Source organism: Bos javanicus, chromosome 23 (genome assembly GCF_032452875.1).
Source record: "Bos javanicus breed banteng chromosome 23, ARS-OSU_banteng_1.0, whole genome shotgun sequence".
NCBI lineage: Eukaryota > Metazoa > Chordata > Mammalia > Artiodactyla > Bovidae > Bos > Bos javanicus.
In genome coordinates, this window is record NC_083890.1 from 48,209,728 (window position 1) to 48,222,141 (window position 12,414).

Genomic DNA, 12,414 nt, shown 5'->3' on the forward strand with positions numbered 1-12,414 from the left:
CTCCCCTTTTTGTATGTGTGCTTCACAGGAGATGCAGGTTTGATCCCTGGGTCAGGAAGATCCCCTGGCAACCCACTCCAGTATTCTTGCCTGGGGAATTCCACGGACAGAGGAGCCTAGTGGGCTACAGTCCATGGGGTGGCAAAGAGTTGGACACGACTGAGCGACTAAGCACAGCACAAGATCTAATCTGGACGAGTTGTGGAAATGCATTTCTAGCATCTTCTCTGTCACTCATCTGACGTCAATGCCATCAAAAGTCCCTCTGGAAAAGGGGGCTTCAGCCCAGAGCTGCAGGGCTTCCCCAACCAGTCTGTGAGGACACTTATAGGAGATGAAAGAAAAGCTTATTCTGCAAAACTATTTTCTGCAATTACAGAAAAGGATGATAATGGTTAAGAAAAAACAGAATGAAGAAAGTGATGGCAAATTTAAGTATCTTTAATGCAAAAACAAGGCACTTTTCCTTTCAAGATGACCATGGAATATTATCCTGTATGACGATGCTCAGCCACAAGTGTATTGCAAATGCAGCACTTTACTGCAAGAGAAGTGGCAGAAACCTTAAAACAAGGGTGGTGTTTAAGGAGAAGGTTGTAGATATTTTACACTTTAAAAAAATATTTTATTTGTTATTCATTTGTTTGGCTGTGTAAGGTCTTAATTGCGCATGTGAATTCCTAGTTGCGGCATTCCCAGGCAGGCATCGAACCTCTGCCCCCTGCATTGGGAGCGCAGTCTTAGCCACGGGACCACAGAGGAAGTCCTAGATATTCTACATTTTAAAGAAAGAAATTAAAGAAATTCAGTCTGTTCCAGATATACATAAAGAGTCATCTATAATAAAACAAGTCTTATTTTTTTTAATTTGCCAAGATACCTTATGCCACAGCACAGCCCACTACGGCTTAGCTTAAGAGACATTTAAAGCCCATTAAATTATTACTGTTCAGGAAAGACTTTAAGAGTGTCCTACAAGAAACCTGAGCTCCTGCCAGCGTTCAGAGCCACCAGTCAGGCCAGCCCAAGCTTTCAGATAAAACAGACGCCGGCTCAATGCACTGGACTTTCTTTCATGTGTGTGTGTGTCGGGAAGGGTGTCTGTGCATTTTAAAGGAAGAATTTCACCGTTAAAAAAAAAAAAGTTTGAAAAGCACAGGCTGTACTAGGCAGAGATGGGGTAGGGTTACAAGAATGTGGGATGTTTCCCTCCGCTCCTGATTCCGCCTCATCTCACCTCCGAGAGGCACTTTCTCTCGCTGCCACCCGTTGGTAGTCCGTTCCTGCCAGCCGGGCTCCCGACATGCCAGCACCGGCTGAGAGTGCGTGGGTGAAAAACCAGCTCCCCTGGGAACCGCTGCCAGGTGGGGCCCAGGCTGCTCCAGGCAGGCCGGGCACCGCCCACCCAACAAAACCAGGGCGCCCCACCCTCCCCGCATGAATGCCACCCTTCTCCGCCTCCCACGCCAAATCAGGCAGGAGGCCTGGCACACCTTCTGGGATTGCTGAGATATAAACAGGACTCCAGCCCTTGTCAAAACCTGTGCAAAATTCCAATTGACTTAGAACACTTTCCAAAAGGCACCTATTGTAATAGGGAGGAAAGAACTTCAGGAGACAGAGACACTAAGAAGCACAGAAGCGTCATTGAGAATCGAGGATGGGTAGGCAATTAGGGAGTCCTGTGAATTACATTTGTTTTCCTAGTTGCAGAGGCATGAGAGGACCTTCTTCTGAAACACTGGGTCTTTCTGATACGAGATTGGGTTCAGAGGGTGATTCCCACAAAGAATGCCAGTCCCTCCCACGCAGAGAGGGCACTCTCAGCACAGTGCAAAGTCTGTGTTTCTTAAATGACTTAATAATGTGTGGGACTATAAAAACTGGCACAGGGAGTTCCTAGGCAGGTGCAGATGGGAACTCTGGGTAAGGGAAGGGCTTGGCCAAAATGTTCGCTGGGGTTTTTCCATATTGTAAAAAATTAAAACATTAAACACTAAAAAAGTAAAAGGAAGCAGAGAGGCCAAACTTGTGAATGAAAGTCTCTAAGTATATATATGCAAATCTTTTTGGGCCCACACGCCCCTTGCAGCGGAGGCACAGAGTCCTAACCACTGGACTGCCAGGCAGGTCCCTATATAGGTCTTTTTAAAGTGACTTTATGCCACTAGATTCCTTTGACAACAAAATTAACTCATCAGCTCTCTTTACCCAACTACTAGAGTAGTTAGTTACACGACATTTAGAAATGAACTGTATCCAGGAAAAAGAGGAAAAGCAATTAAATGTTGGCTTAAAATATTATGAATTTGCACTTAAAAAAAAAAGTAACTCCACAGTCTGTTAATAATACTAAAAAGAATTCTTCATGTTTTACTAAAAGACATGCTTGTGTTCACTATACACACCCTTGACAGCCGCTAAAACCCTCTGTGTTTGCCTTGGCATGTTAGGAAATAGATTAACAGCTGTCATGCACAAAAATCTAATCTCTTTAAAAGTATAAAAAAAGAAAAATGAAAAGCTAAACTGCAAGCACAGTGTAATGAAGAACGCTTGGTACTGTGATTGGTCTATAGGAAAGTATGATCTGATGAAGCAAATTTTCTCTTAGACACAACCTTTCAAGACTGGTCCTTAAAGCAAGACCTACAGCTCCCGTCTGTCGTCTGTTAAAATCTTACTTCAGTCTGAACATCCTTGGGAAACACTGTCAAAATGAGACCGGAGGAAGGGAGACCCAGGCCCCCTGAGGTTTACTGACGAGGAAAGAGAATCCAACTTGACATTTCAGCGGTCCTGTATCCGCCCTGTGACAGACCCACACAGAACCGGCTGTACTTAAATCAAGGAGGCTGTGTCTGCTCAGGATTCTGACTCACCAGACACCCAGATGCTTTGCAAGGCTGGACCTTACAGCAGAGGAGCCAGGAGAGCTTGCTTCAGGGAACACTGATGGTTTTTTGTCATTCAAATTTTTTTTAAGTCAAAAAGATTTTTTCACATAATTTTAGATCTTTTTTAGTTAATATCTGACATTTTTTAGATCTCAGTTAACTCATCTGTTAGGCTAGATAGAGTCTATCTAAAATTTCCTTAGCTCATTTGTTCTGTAACTTTATTTTATGAAGCCAACAAACGCACTACTCCTATTGAAAATAATTCAAAAGTCTACGTTCTGTTTAAAGATAATAAAGTTTCCTCTTCATATAGTGCATTTTGGGAAAATGCGAAATTACATCAGACAGGAAGAAATCACTTTTAAATAAATACTTATTTAACAAGCACATAAGGACTTTACAAATCCTTAGCCTCAAAGAAATTTTCAGAACCAGTACAAACTGGTGTTAGGGGTGCAGAGATTTTAAACCATGTTAGGAACTGAACTAAAGACGTCAAAGTTCAATTTTTAAATTTTATTTCAGTGACATGGAGGATGAAGGATATCAATGCAAAAAAAAGAAAAGAAAGAAAGAAAAGAAAACTCATTTGGGTCAAATCAATAAAAAATAATTTTGACCAAAATTAATAGCTTGCCTTGAAAAAATAACACGTGTCCTTAAAAGTCTTTAACATCTCTGAAATCCTGTTTTATCTTCAAACTCACAAAGACAAATGATTCATACAACAAAGGACCTGCCTACACTTTTTCTGAAAATCCTTCCTAAAACTTGTTTAAACAAGTAAGGGTTGCAGCAGGTTTACATAAAGCTCCCTTCATCAGAGGCTAAATGGAAAACATGGTCAGGATTTTCATCCAACTGGGCCACATGAAAGCAAGACCGGTATTAGAGAGCTTTCTGTTTTATTTTACTACCTACAAGTAACAGTCATTTCTTAGAGAAAAAAAAATTCCAAAATTAACAGTGACGTCATTAGTTTAGCACTTTCCCCAAGATTATAGGAAAAAACACGAGAAAAATATTTCGAAAAGGGGCGTGCAACATTACAAGACTTTTTTTTTTAATACTTTGCTTTATAAAAGTCTTTTACAATCGTTCATGGTGTTCATTAGATATTTGACCGGTGCCCCCAACTCTGTATTTCTCGTGTACATATTTTCTCTCTCACTCGGTTCGTTCTTTCGTTTCTTCCTCCTTCCTTCGCTCGGTCTCTTCTCTGTCTCTCTCTCTCTTTTTATTCATTCCACCAACACAGGACCCTGGACATGGGCCAGAAATGATGTCTTATGTGTATTCAGATTCACGGAATAATGACCTTGGAAAAACTCAATAAATATTTGATGGAAATTATGATGATTACGTAATACTCTTGAAACTTACTTTCATTAACATGGACTTAAAGTCTATCTGCTTAGCTTCTTACAAGGTTCAAAACACGTTCCATACATTGTTTGAGTTTCTTTAAAAGAGCTTAAGTAAAACATCCATGGAGTTTGTTTTTTAAAAAATCGCTTACTTCATCTAAGGAAAATACCCTACCTTTAAGACTCACTTAACACATGTCAGTGGAAACATCATGTATCAGAAGTTACACACCCAGGGCTGCAGCCTCCATGCACAGAGCTTCCCGGCACACCTCTGCCCCCATTCTGCAGTTATTTACACACCTGTCTGGCCTGCTCCTGGAGAGCAAAGTCCCACATCTCAGCCGCTTTCAACTCCTACACACACCTGACAACACAGGGCTGTGCACACAGAAGCTCTCTAACGCGTGTTTGTTTGGTTTAGGAAAGGGGAAGAAAAAGGCGAATCAAAGGCTGGTATTTCCAAAGATCCATCAGGTAGCGCGTTTACCTCACCCGAAGAGTGGGCAAAAAAATGCTGTTGCTGTTGTTGTTTTTCTATCAATGTTAGAAAGAAGCCTTCCTCTGATCCTTCATTTTGTCCTCACCCAGAATTTCCGGAACCAGTACTCTAATCAAGGTCCACTTCCTCTCCATGCTTACCATTTTCACACGGTTTGTTGGTGAAAGGTGGGGGTGGGGTGGGGAGGGCAACCCGATTACAGATCATTAACTTCAGAAAAGAGTTTGGGGGCCACCCCCTGCTCGGCCACTTCCGGCAAGACAGCCTGTGACTTGGAGTAAGTTAGTTAGACTGGAGGGGCCTGGGGTTTCTGCAGGAACACAGCCACCTCCCAGGGCTGGCCTGATGTTTAGAGGAGGAGCCCCCGAGGGTGAAAGCCCCACAGGAACTAAATCCTCCTGCCGGGTCGCTCTTACAGAGGAGCAGTGGCTGCTGTTGTGAAACGATTCTTAGATTTCCCTTTGATTTTTCACTTTGTGGTTTTTGCCCCAATTTATAATCTTGAACTTTGCCTAATTTTAAGAATATCTTGCAGCAAATTGAGGGTAGAATGAGAAGCAAAAAAAAAAGAAGAAATGATGACTGAGTACTAAGTGCGAGGCATTTCAGACTTTGTCAAGTAATTTCTAATTCCTAAAATTATCTGTAAGATCTAAAATAAAATGTGAGACACTTCAAAGAGAGTGATACATTTTAACTGCATGAAAGACATTTTTTAAAATGATCAGAAAAACATGCTTTCTTTTCCTGTATTAAGTGGGGATGAATATTTGACCCTTAAAAATTCAAAGCCAAAATACGGATTTCTATTTTGAATTCTGTCCCTATGTGAAAACTTACATGCCTTCTGATGTCTATAGGAAAAAAAAAAAAAAAAAAAGTCATGTAGAAGTTATCTAGTTATCCACCAAGAAGTGAAAAAATTGAAGTTGTTAGTCTCTCAGCTATGTCTGACTCTTTACCACCCCACGGGCTGTTGTCTGCCAGGCTCTTCTGTCCATGGGCTCTCGTGGCAAGAGCACTGGAGTGGGTTGCCACGCACTTCTCCTGGGGATCTTCCCCATCCAGGGATCCAACCCGGGTCTCCTCCATTGCAGGCATATTTTTTTTTTTACCATCCGAGCCACTACCCAAAAAGCCAACTCAAATTTTAATTTTTTTTTTTTCAGGTGCCAGATGAAGCAAGGGAAAAATGTCTACATGTCAAGACTGAATTCCAAGCAAAAACTTAGACCTATCGGCTACAGCCTCCCACTCCTGGGTCATCGTCTTCATGAAATCTAGATTTCGAATTCCTAGGGTCTCTGAAGGTCCTGGATCCTCCCCAGCCCAGGGGGTTGGTGCTAAGGTGCCCGTGATGATGCGGCCATGCAATTTTACGAGATGCTGTCTCTCGGAGTCTTGGGGTCTGTAGGGCGGTGGTTTCCACATCAGAACCACACCTGCCCATTTTCCCAGGATTGCAAGAGGGAGACAGAGAAAAGCAAAGGGTGGGGAGCAGGGCCCCAGGCACCAAGGCCTCGGACTCAGCCACTCCTTCCAGAACCTCTGAGAAGTCCGGAAAGACTGGTCGGCTGAGAGTTAGACTCCCCAAGACACACCCAAGCCCTCCTGGGATCCACCCCAAGAAGTCAGCGTGGAGGCATCAGCACTTTTTGTCTTTCCCAAGACATTTCAGCCACCTAAACAACAATGAAATTATGCCCATATTTAGAGAAAAAATTAACTACTTGTTGGAAGCTGTTCTGTAGATCTGCCCAGCAATTAGTGGGCTTAATTGCATTCCTCAGCAGAGGGAAACTCTACAGGAGTGTGAATGAAAGAACACGATGGTTACAAAATACATCCCAGGAATGCAACAATTTAAAAAGAAGTAAAAACGCATTGGATAAAGAGTTTACAAGGAGAAGAGATGTTCAGGTTTGATCTTTTCTTGAGCCATGATGGTATACTGGACGCAAAGGCAGCTTAACTGCTAACTAGCTGTGTGACCTAGGCCAAGTCACGGAACTACGTTAACCTCAGTTTTCCATCTGTGAAATGGGAAGTCTGTCCTGAGGCTTGAGACAACAATATACCTGGCCCATCGTGGGTGTCTGCCCTGTGGTGATGTAACTATTATTAACCACAGATCTGATATTTGTATCAAATATATTACTTAAACTTAATCACTATGTAAGTGGTATCACCTGCCTTATATTAAGCGACACTAAATCTTACTTTGCCATCATTTCCCATTTAAACATTTAGAATGACCATTCTGAGTCACCCACCCCTGAGCCTGTTTTCTCAGATTCCCCGCTGCCTCTCTGATCCAATTCTGAGCTGAAGCTGCCACTCCATCACATCTACCTCCTGTCCCACTGCCACCAAACTTGACCAGACTTTCATCACCTCCCGCCTTCATCACCTCCCGCCTTCACCTGTACAAGCCCTGAAAACAGTCTCAGAGCTCTCTGTGACGGTCTCATCTCCCTGCTCCTTCAACAGAGACCCTGACTGGCTTGGATGAAACCTGCACTGGGCCCCCTGTGCCTACCCAAATCTCCCACCACGGAGTCTGGGTCTCCCAGGCTCTGCCCCAGCCCACCCTGCCTCCCTACTTCTTTACTGTGTCCCCACTTCAGCAAATGCTCCATAAGGAGACCACCACTCTCTAACCCTTGAACTTGCTCCCGGTTTTCCAGCTCTCATATTCTTCTCCTGTTCTTCCCTCCCACTGGAGCACTCTCTGCCCACCTGTCTCTACCAGCTGAAATTCCCCAAAGTCCAATTCAACCACTGCCTTAATAACAAAGTCTTCCAAGTGCCGCCACTATAGACGTTATCATGTCCCTTATGAAGCCTGAGTCATGGGCGCCCCTCCTATGTAACAGAGTACTTATGTCCTTATCTTCCCTTAAAGAGCATCCACTCCCTTCCATAAGTCTTTGTATTCCCACCTTTGAATCTCCCCAACATCTAATACACAGCAGATGCTCAGGAAGCATTGGCTGAGTGAACGAATACACGCACTCAATGTACTTTCTTCCTGGAAGGACAGGACTGTCCAGTCTCATACACTTCAGCACATGGTCTGAAGGTACAAGAGGGCAGAGGGCAGACGGACGAGCCATGCGTGGACTCTGGGATTCGGGGCAAGTCTTAATCTCTTTGTCTCTCAAGTGGGAAAGTGAGGTTTATGTCCTCACCAGCATTCCCTTCCCACTCTAAAATTAAATGCAAATATGCCTGTTTAATTTCATGCTAAGAAACAGGCTTCTCTTAAAAGGTAGTTTAAAATAGGTACCAAATAGTGAGGCTTCCCTGGTAGCTCAGATGGTAAAGAAGCTGCCTGCAATCCCTGGAGAATCCCATGGACAGAGGAGCCTGGCAGGCTACAGTCCATGGGGTCACAAAGAGTCAGACAGAACTGAGCCACTAAGCACAGCACAGCACAGCACAGGGACCACACACATTCTGGTTTGGAAACTGTGAGTTCTGGAGAAAAGCGTTACCATTATATGACATATTTCTGTGGCTTAGTGACAGTGAAGTGAAAGCCGCTCTTGTGTCCAGCTCTTTGCGACCCCATGGATTATACAGTCCATGGAACTCTCCAGGCCAGAATACTGGAGTGGGTAGCCTTTCCCTTCTCCAGGGGATCTTCCCGACCCAGGGATCGAACCCAGGTCTCCTGCACTGCAGGCATTCAGTTTACCAGCTGAGCCACCAGGGAAGCCCTCAGTGGCTGTATTTGGCTGGTAATCCTACAAATTCCACACTTTTATCAGCGGAAGATCTAACTGGAGGACTTGGCCACTTGGCCACCAAATTTCACTACAGATTTGTGATTTCTACAGGAAAGACTAGAGTGATTCTCCTTCATTGAGAACAGTAACATCCTACATAGGAAAAATCCAAAGTTTAAATTTTCAAAAATAAACCTCTTTCATTATTAAGCATGTAGTATGTACTAAACTTGAAAATATTAAGCTAGAGCAGCAGAAGGTAAATAAAGTCACTGCAGACTCCATGCAGTCTGAAACAAAGCCGAAAAAGACGAGGGAAGGAGGGATTGTCAGAGTGAGAACGGTTAGGTCCTAAACAGTGACAACTGTTCGAAGAAAAGGACCGACCAAGGCAAGAGACTGTAAAGCCACTTTCAAAGGAAAAATAAGATCTGGGCTCTGTTCACAATCAAATCAGTGTATTTAGGGAAGGGCTACATGCAAACACGGATCACGCAAAAAAAATCACCAATCCAATTCAGCCAATAAAGTGGGAGTTTTAGAAACAAAGGAGTTTAGATTCAACCAGTCGCTCTCATGCTGGTTTTTTAGAGGGGCTTCTTTTTGTTTTCCTTTTGTTTTTCCTTTAAAAACAAAGCACCTCAATTTAGAAAAACTTCTGGCCAGAAAAGTGCTTTTAAAATCCTTCCTCAACATTCATTTGGCAGAGGGCAGGCAGGTGAGAGATGGCATCTTGCTTCTGCAAAGTCCCTGCCAGGGACTAACAAACTCCCTCGGCACAAGACCACAAAAAAAAAAACAAAAAAAAAAAAACCCAAAACCTGGAAAACAGGTGTGCCGTGTGCAGGGACCCTCAGTCGCTGTTTCAGTAAAATGCAGACCTCGGCTTCTGCTGGCTTTTGTGTGTGTGCTGATAATGCTCGGCCTCTAAGGGCGACAGCACCCGCCAGGCAGGGGCAGGCCAGGAGAAACTCCAGTCCCTGGATCCACAGAGACCCCCGGCCACATGCCAGCTGAGGCCCCGCACCAGCCCCCCGCCGCCCCTCAGCCTGGCAGCTCCACAGCAAAGAGCAGAAAAACAACCTCCCTCGAAGTTAGGTCATTTTTCACTTGAGTCAGTTTTCCCTTTCCACAGAGATGTAAAACTTGACAGATTTACAAACACCCTTCAAGTTGGAAAAACCAAACACAAAAAAATGATGCTCTACTATGCGAAAACATTGAACCGCGCCCAAATTTAAGGTTTAAGAATTTAAGAATTCTTAAAAACCACGTGTCTTTTTATGCGGTTCATTAAGCAAGATATTAATTACAAATTTACTTCTAGGAGAAGCCAAGGGGATGAAATAGTCCATTAATAATAATGTGTATTGTCAATTTAAAACAGGATAACAGGAGCATTTAAAAAAAGAAAAACAATTTGGTTCATAAAATACGGGAAAGAAGTGGCCTTGCTAATTCTGACTTGGGTTTAAATGGCTTTAAATGTATTGGTGGATTTAAAAGCATGTGCTTTCCAAATACTGGAAGACTTGGAGGGGGAAGTAAAGTTTCGGATTTAAATGGTTGGCCAAGTTTTCAAACTAACTTAAACACCAAAGTGAAAATGAGCAAAAGTTTCTTCCCAGCCTCCCTAGTGGCTTGGCACATTGTTCTGGAAACCCCCAGGCGGATTTTGTTCATTAAAGAGAGCCATCCAATTTTTTAAAGAAAATTAGTAAGAAAAGAAAGAGCGCCAAGATTGAGACGGTTCTTTGTTCACTCAGAAAGGGAAAATAAAATTTCAAGGTGCTCCAGGAAGATAAAGAAATGAATAAATCGAAGCAGAAAGCACGTTGCAACTCGAGTCCGTCCCCGCCTCCAAAACCGCTGGCAAAACAAAACCCCCGGGAGAGGATTCAATTTGCTCCTCCCCAGCCTAAGGCCACAAGGCAAGGTCGGCAGTTTCTGGAACCCAGGCCTCTTTTCCCCAAAGCCCTACAAGGCAAGGACTTGCAGGGGGCGGAAAGCGGGGTGAGGGCCGAGAAATTCTCACGATTCAGGTGGGTGACCCCGGCTCCAGGGACCGGGTAAATGTAGGTTCGTTATTTTCTCCGCCCCCACCCGAGTGACCCCCCCTCGCTGGATTTCCCCGCTGACTCGGAGGCAGACCTGGCCCTCTTCCCACCGCTCTCCTCGGGGCACCTGGACCAGGGCGCCCCCGGCGTGGCGGGCCGGCGGGGGTGGGACGCGGCGCCGCTCCTCCGCGAGCCCCGGCTCGGAGCGCAGGAGTCTGCGCCCGCCCTCCGCCACCCCGACACCGAGGTCGTTTCTCGGGTGCATTTGAAAAACCAGGAGACAAAGGGCGCAGGCGCGGGGCCACAGGTGTGCTCCCCAGCCGGAGCTGCGGCGCGGCCCATTCGGGCTGGGGGGCCGGGGGTTGCGGGAACAGGCCGCTGCCCCCGCCAGGCAACTCAGTCTAGGTAGCAGGAGAAGCCGACAAAGCGGAGCCTTCTCGACCCGGGACCCCCAGAGGCCGGGACGCGCAGCCTCTACACAAAAGCCTCCCCCGGCGGCCGAGCTGCCCAGGCGCCGCTGCGGACGGGGTCTCGGGGTGACCACGAGTTGGCGATGAGCAGTAGCGCCCGCCGAGTCCACCCCGGCCAGCGCGCAGGCCGGAGCCCCCGCTTCTGTACTGCTTTACTTTTGGTTACAGTTAGAGAAGTTGGCTTTGGTGGTCGCAGCCCCGTCCGCCTGACCTCCCATCTGTGGCCCTAGACTAACGCGACGCCGCGCAAAGGATAGTTCCGGGGGGCAGCCGGGACCCCCGCGCCCCGCCGGCACCCTCACCGGCCGGCCGCGGGCGCGTAGGAGCGGCTCCCTTCCCCGGGCGCACACGCCCCCCACGGTCAACGCGGCGCGCGCGGGACACGCCGATCAGGCCCCAGCGCGAGCGAGGAATGCGCGCAGGACCTCGGACTGACCGACCGTCCCATTTCGGGACCTGAGTTTCCCCGTCGGTCAGGGATCCCTCCCGGTCCCAGGGTACCAGGGGAGGGTGGCGGCCCCGGCCCGGTACCCACCCGTAGCCGTCCGAGTTCTGGTCGGTGACCGTGCAGCGCCGCGAGTAGTACATCCTGCTGGTGCCCCCGCCGCCGCCGCCGCCGCCGCCCCCGCCGACCCCGCCGCAGGTCATCTCGTAGCGCAGGTCGGGGCCGGACTCGGCGCGGGTCATGCGGCCCAGCGTGTTGATGCGCGGGTGCGAGCCTCCGTTGCAGCTCATGTTGGCGGGTACTCGGAGCGCCGCTCAGCTCCCGGGCGGACGCGAGGGCCGGCCGGCTCGGAGAGGGCGAGCGGCTCCCGGGAGAGGCCCCACGCCGGGGCTGAGCTGGGGACGCAGAAGGATCGCGAGGTCGCGCCTCTCTACTGCGGCCGGCCCGGCCGCTGCGAGCGCGGCAAGCGGGCGGGGGTAGGGCGCCGGGGACGGGCCGGGAGCGGGAGCTGCGGCTCGCAGCGCGGCGAGGGCGCAGAGGAGCCGGGCCGCGGGCGGGTGGTGGTGTTGGTTGGCGGGGGCGCGAGTCTCCTCCCCGCTGGCGCCGGGCGCCGAAGCCACACCTGGCCGGTTTCTTCCCAGGGCGGGGTGCGGCCGCTGCTCCTCCCCGCTCCCCTGCGGGTGTCACCGACGCGCCCCGGCCGCCCCTCCCCACCTGCGCCGCCGGCCCGCGGCTCCGCCCTGCGCGCGGGGCCTGAGTAACTCGACGGGGCAGGGGCCCGGGACCCGAGCGCCTGGGGCGCGCGGCGCGCCGCCCCGAGCTGGAGTGGAGGGGAGGGAGACGGCCCCCCCTTTTTTGAGGATTTTACGGCCCCCGGGGCGGAAATAAGCTGAAAAATAGAAGTCATTCGATTGCACAGTTACTTATTAAACATTTACTTTT

At 48.0% G+C, this 12,414-nt stretch overlaps 1 protein-coding gene across 2 annotated transcripts in view; it reads right to left on the reverse strand.

Moving 5' to 3' along the window:
- The window catches only part of DSP (desmoplakin), a 44,069-nt gene extending 32,057 nt beyond the window's left edge, over nt 1-12,012 (reverse strand). The window contains exon 1 of one of the 2 annotated variants that reach the window (XM_061398900.1): nt 11,563-12,012. In XM_061398900.1, coding sequence (XP_061254884.1) covers nt 11,563-11,762 — 200 coding nt within the window. In that variant the 5' untranslated portion in view covers nt 11,763-12,012. The remainder of the gene's footprint in view (nt 1-11,562) is intronic. The other variant, XM_061398901.1, reaches the window with a different exon arrangement.
- Between the last annotated feature and the right edge of the window lie 402 nt (nt 12,013-12,414).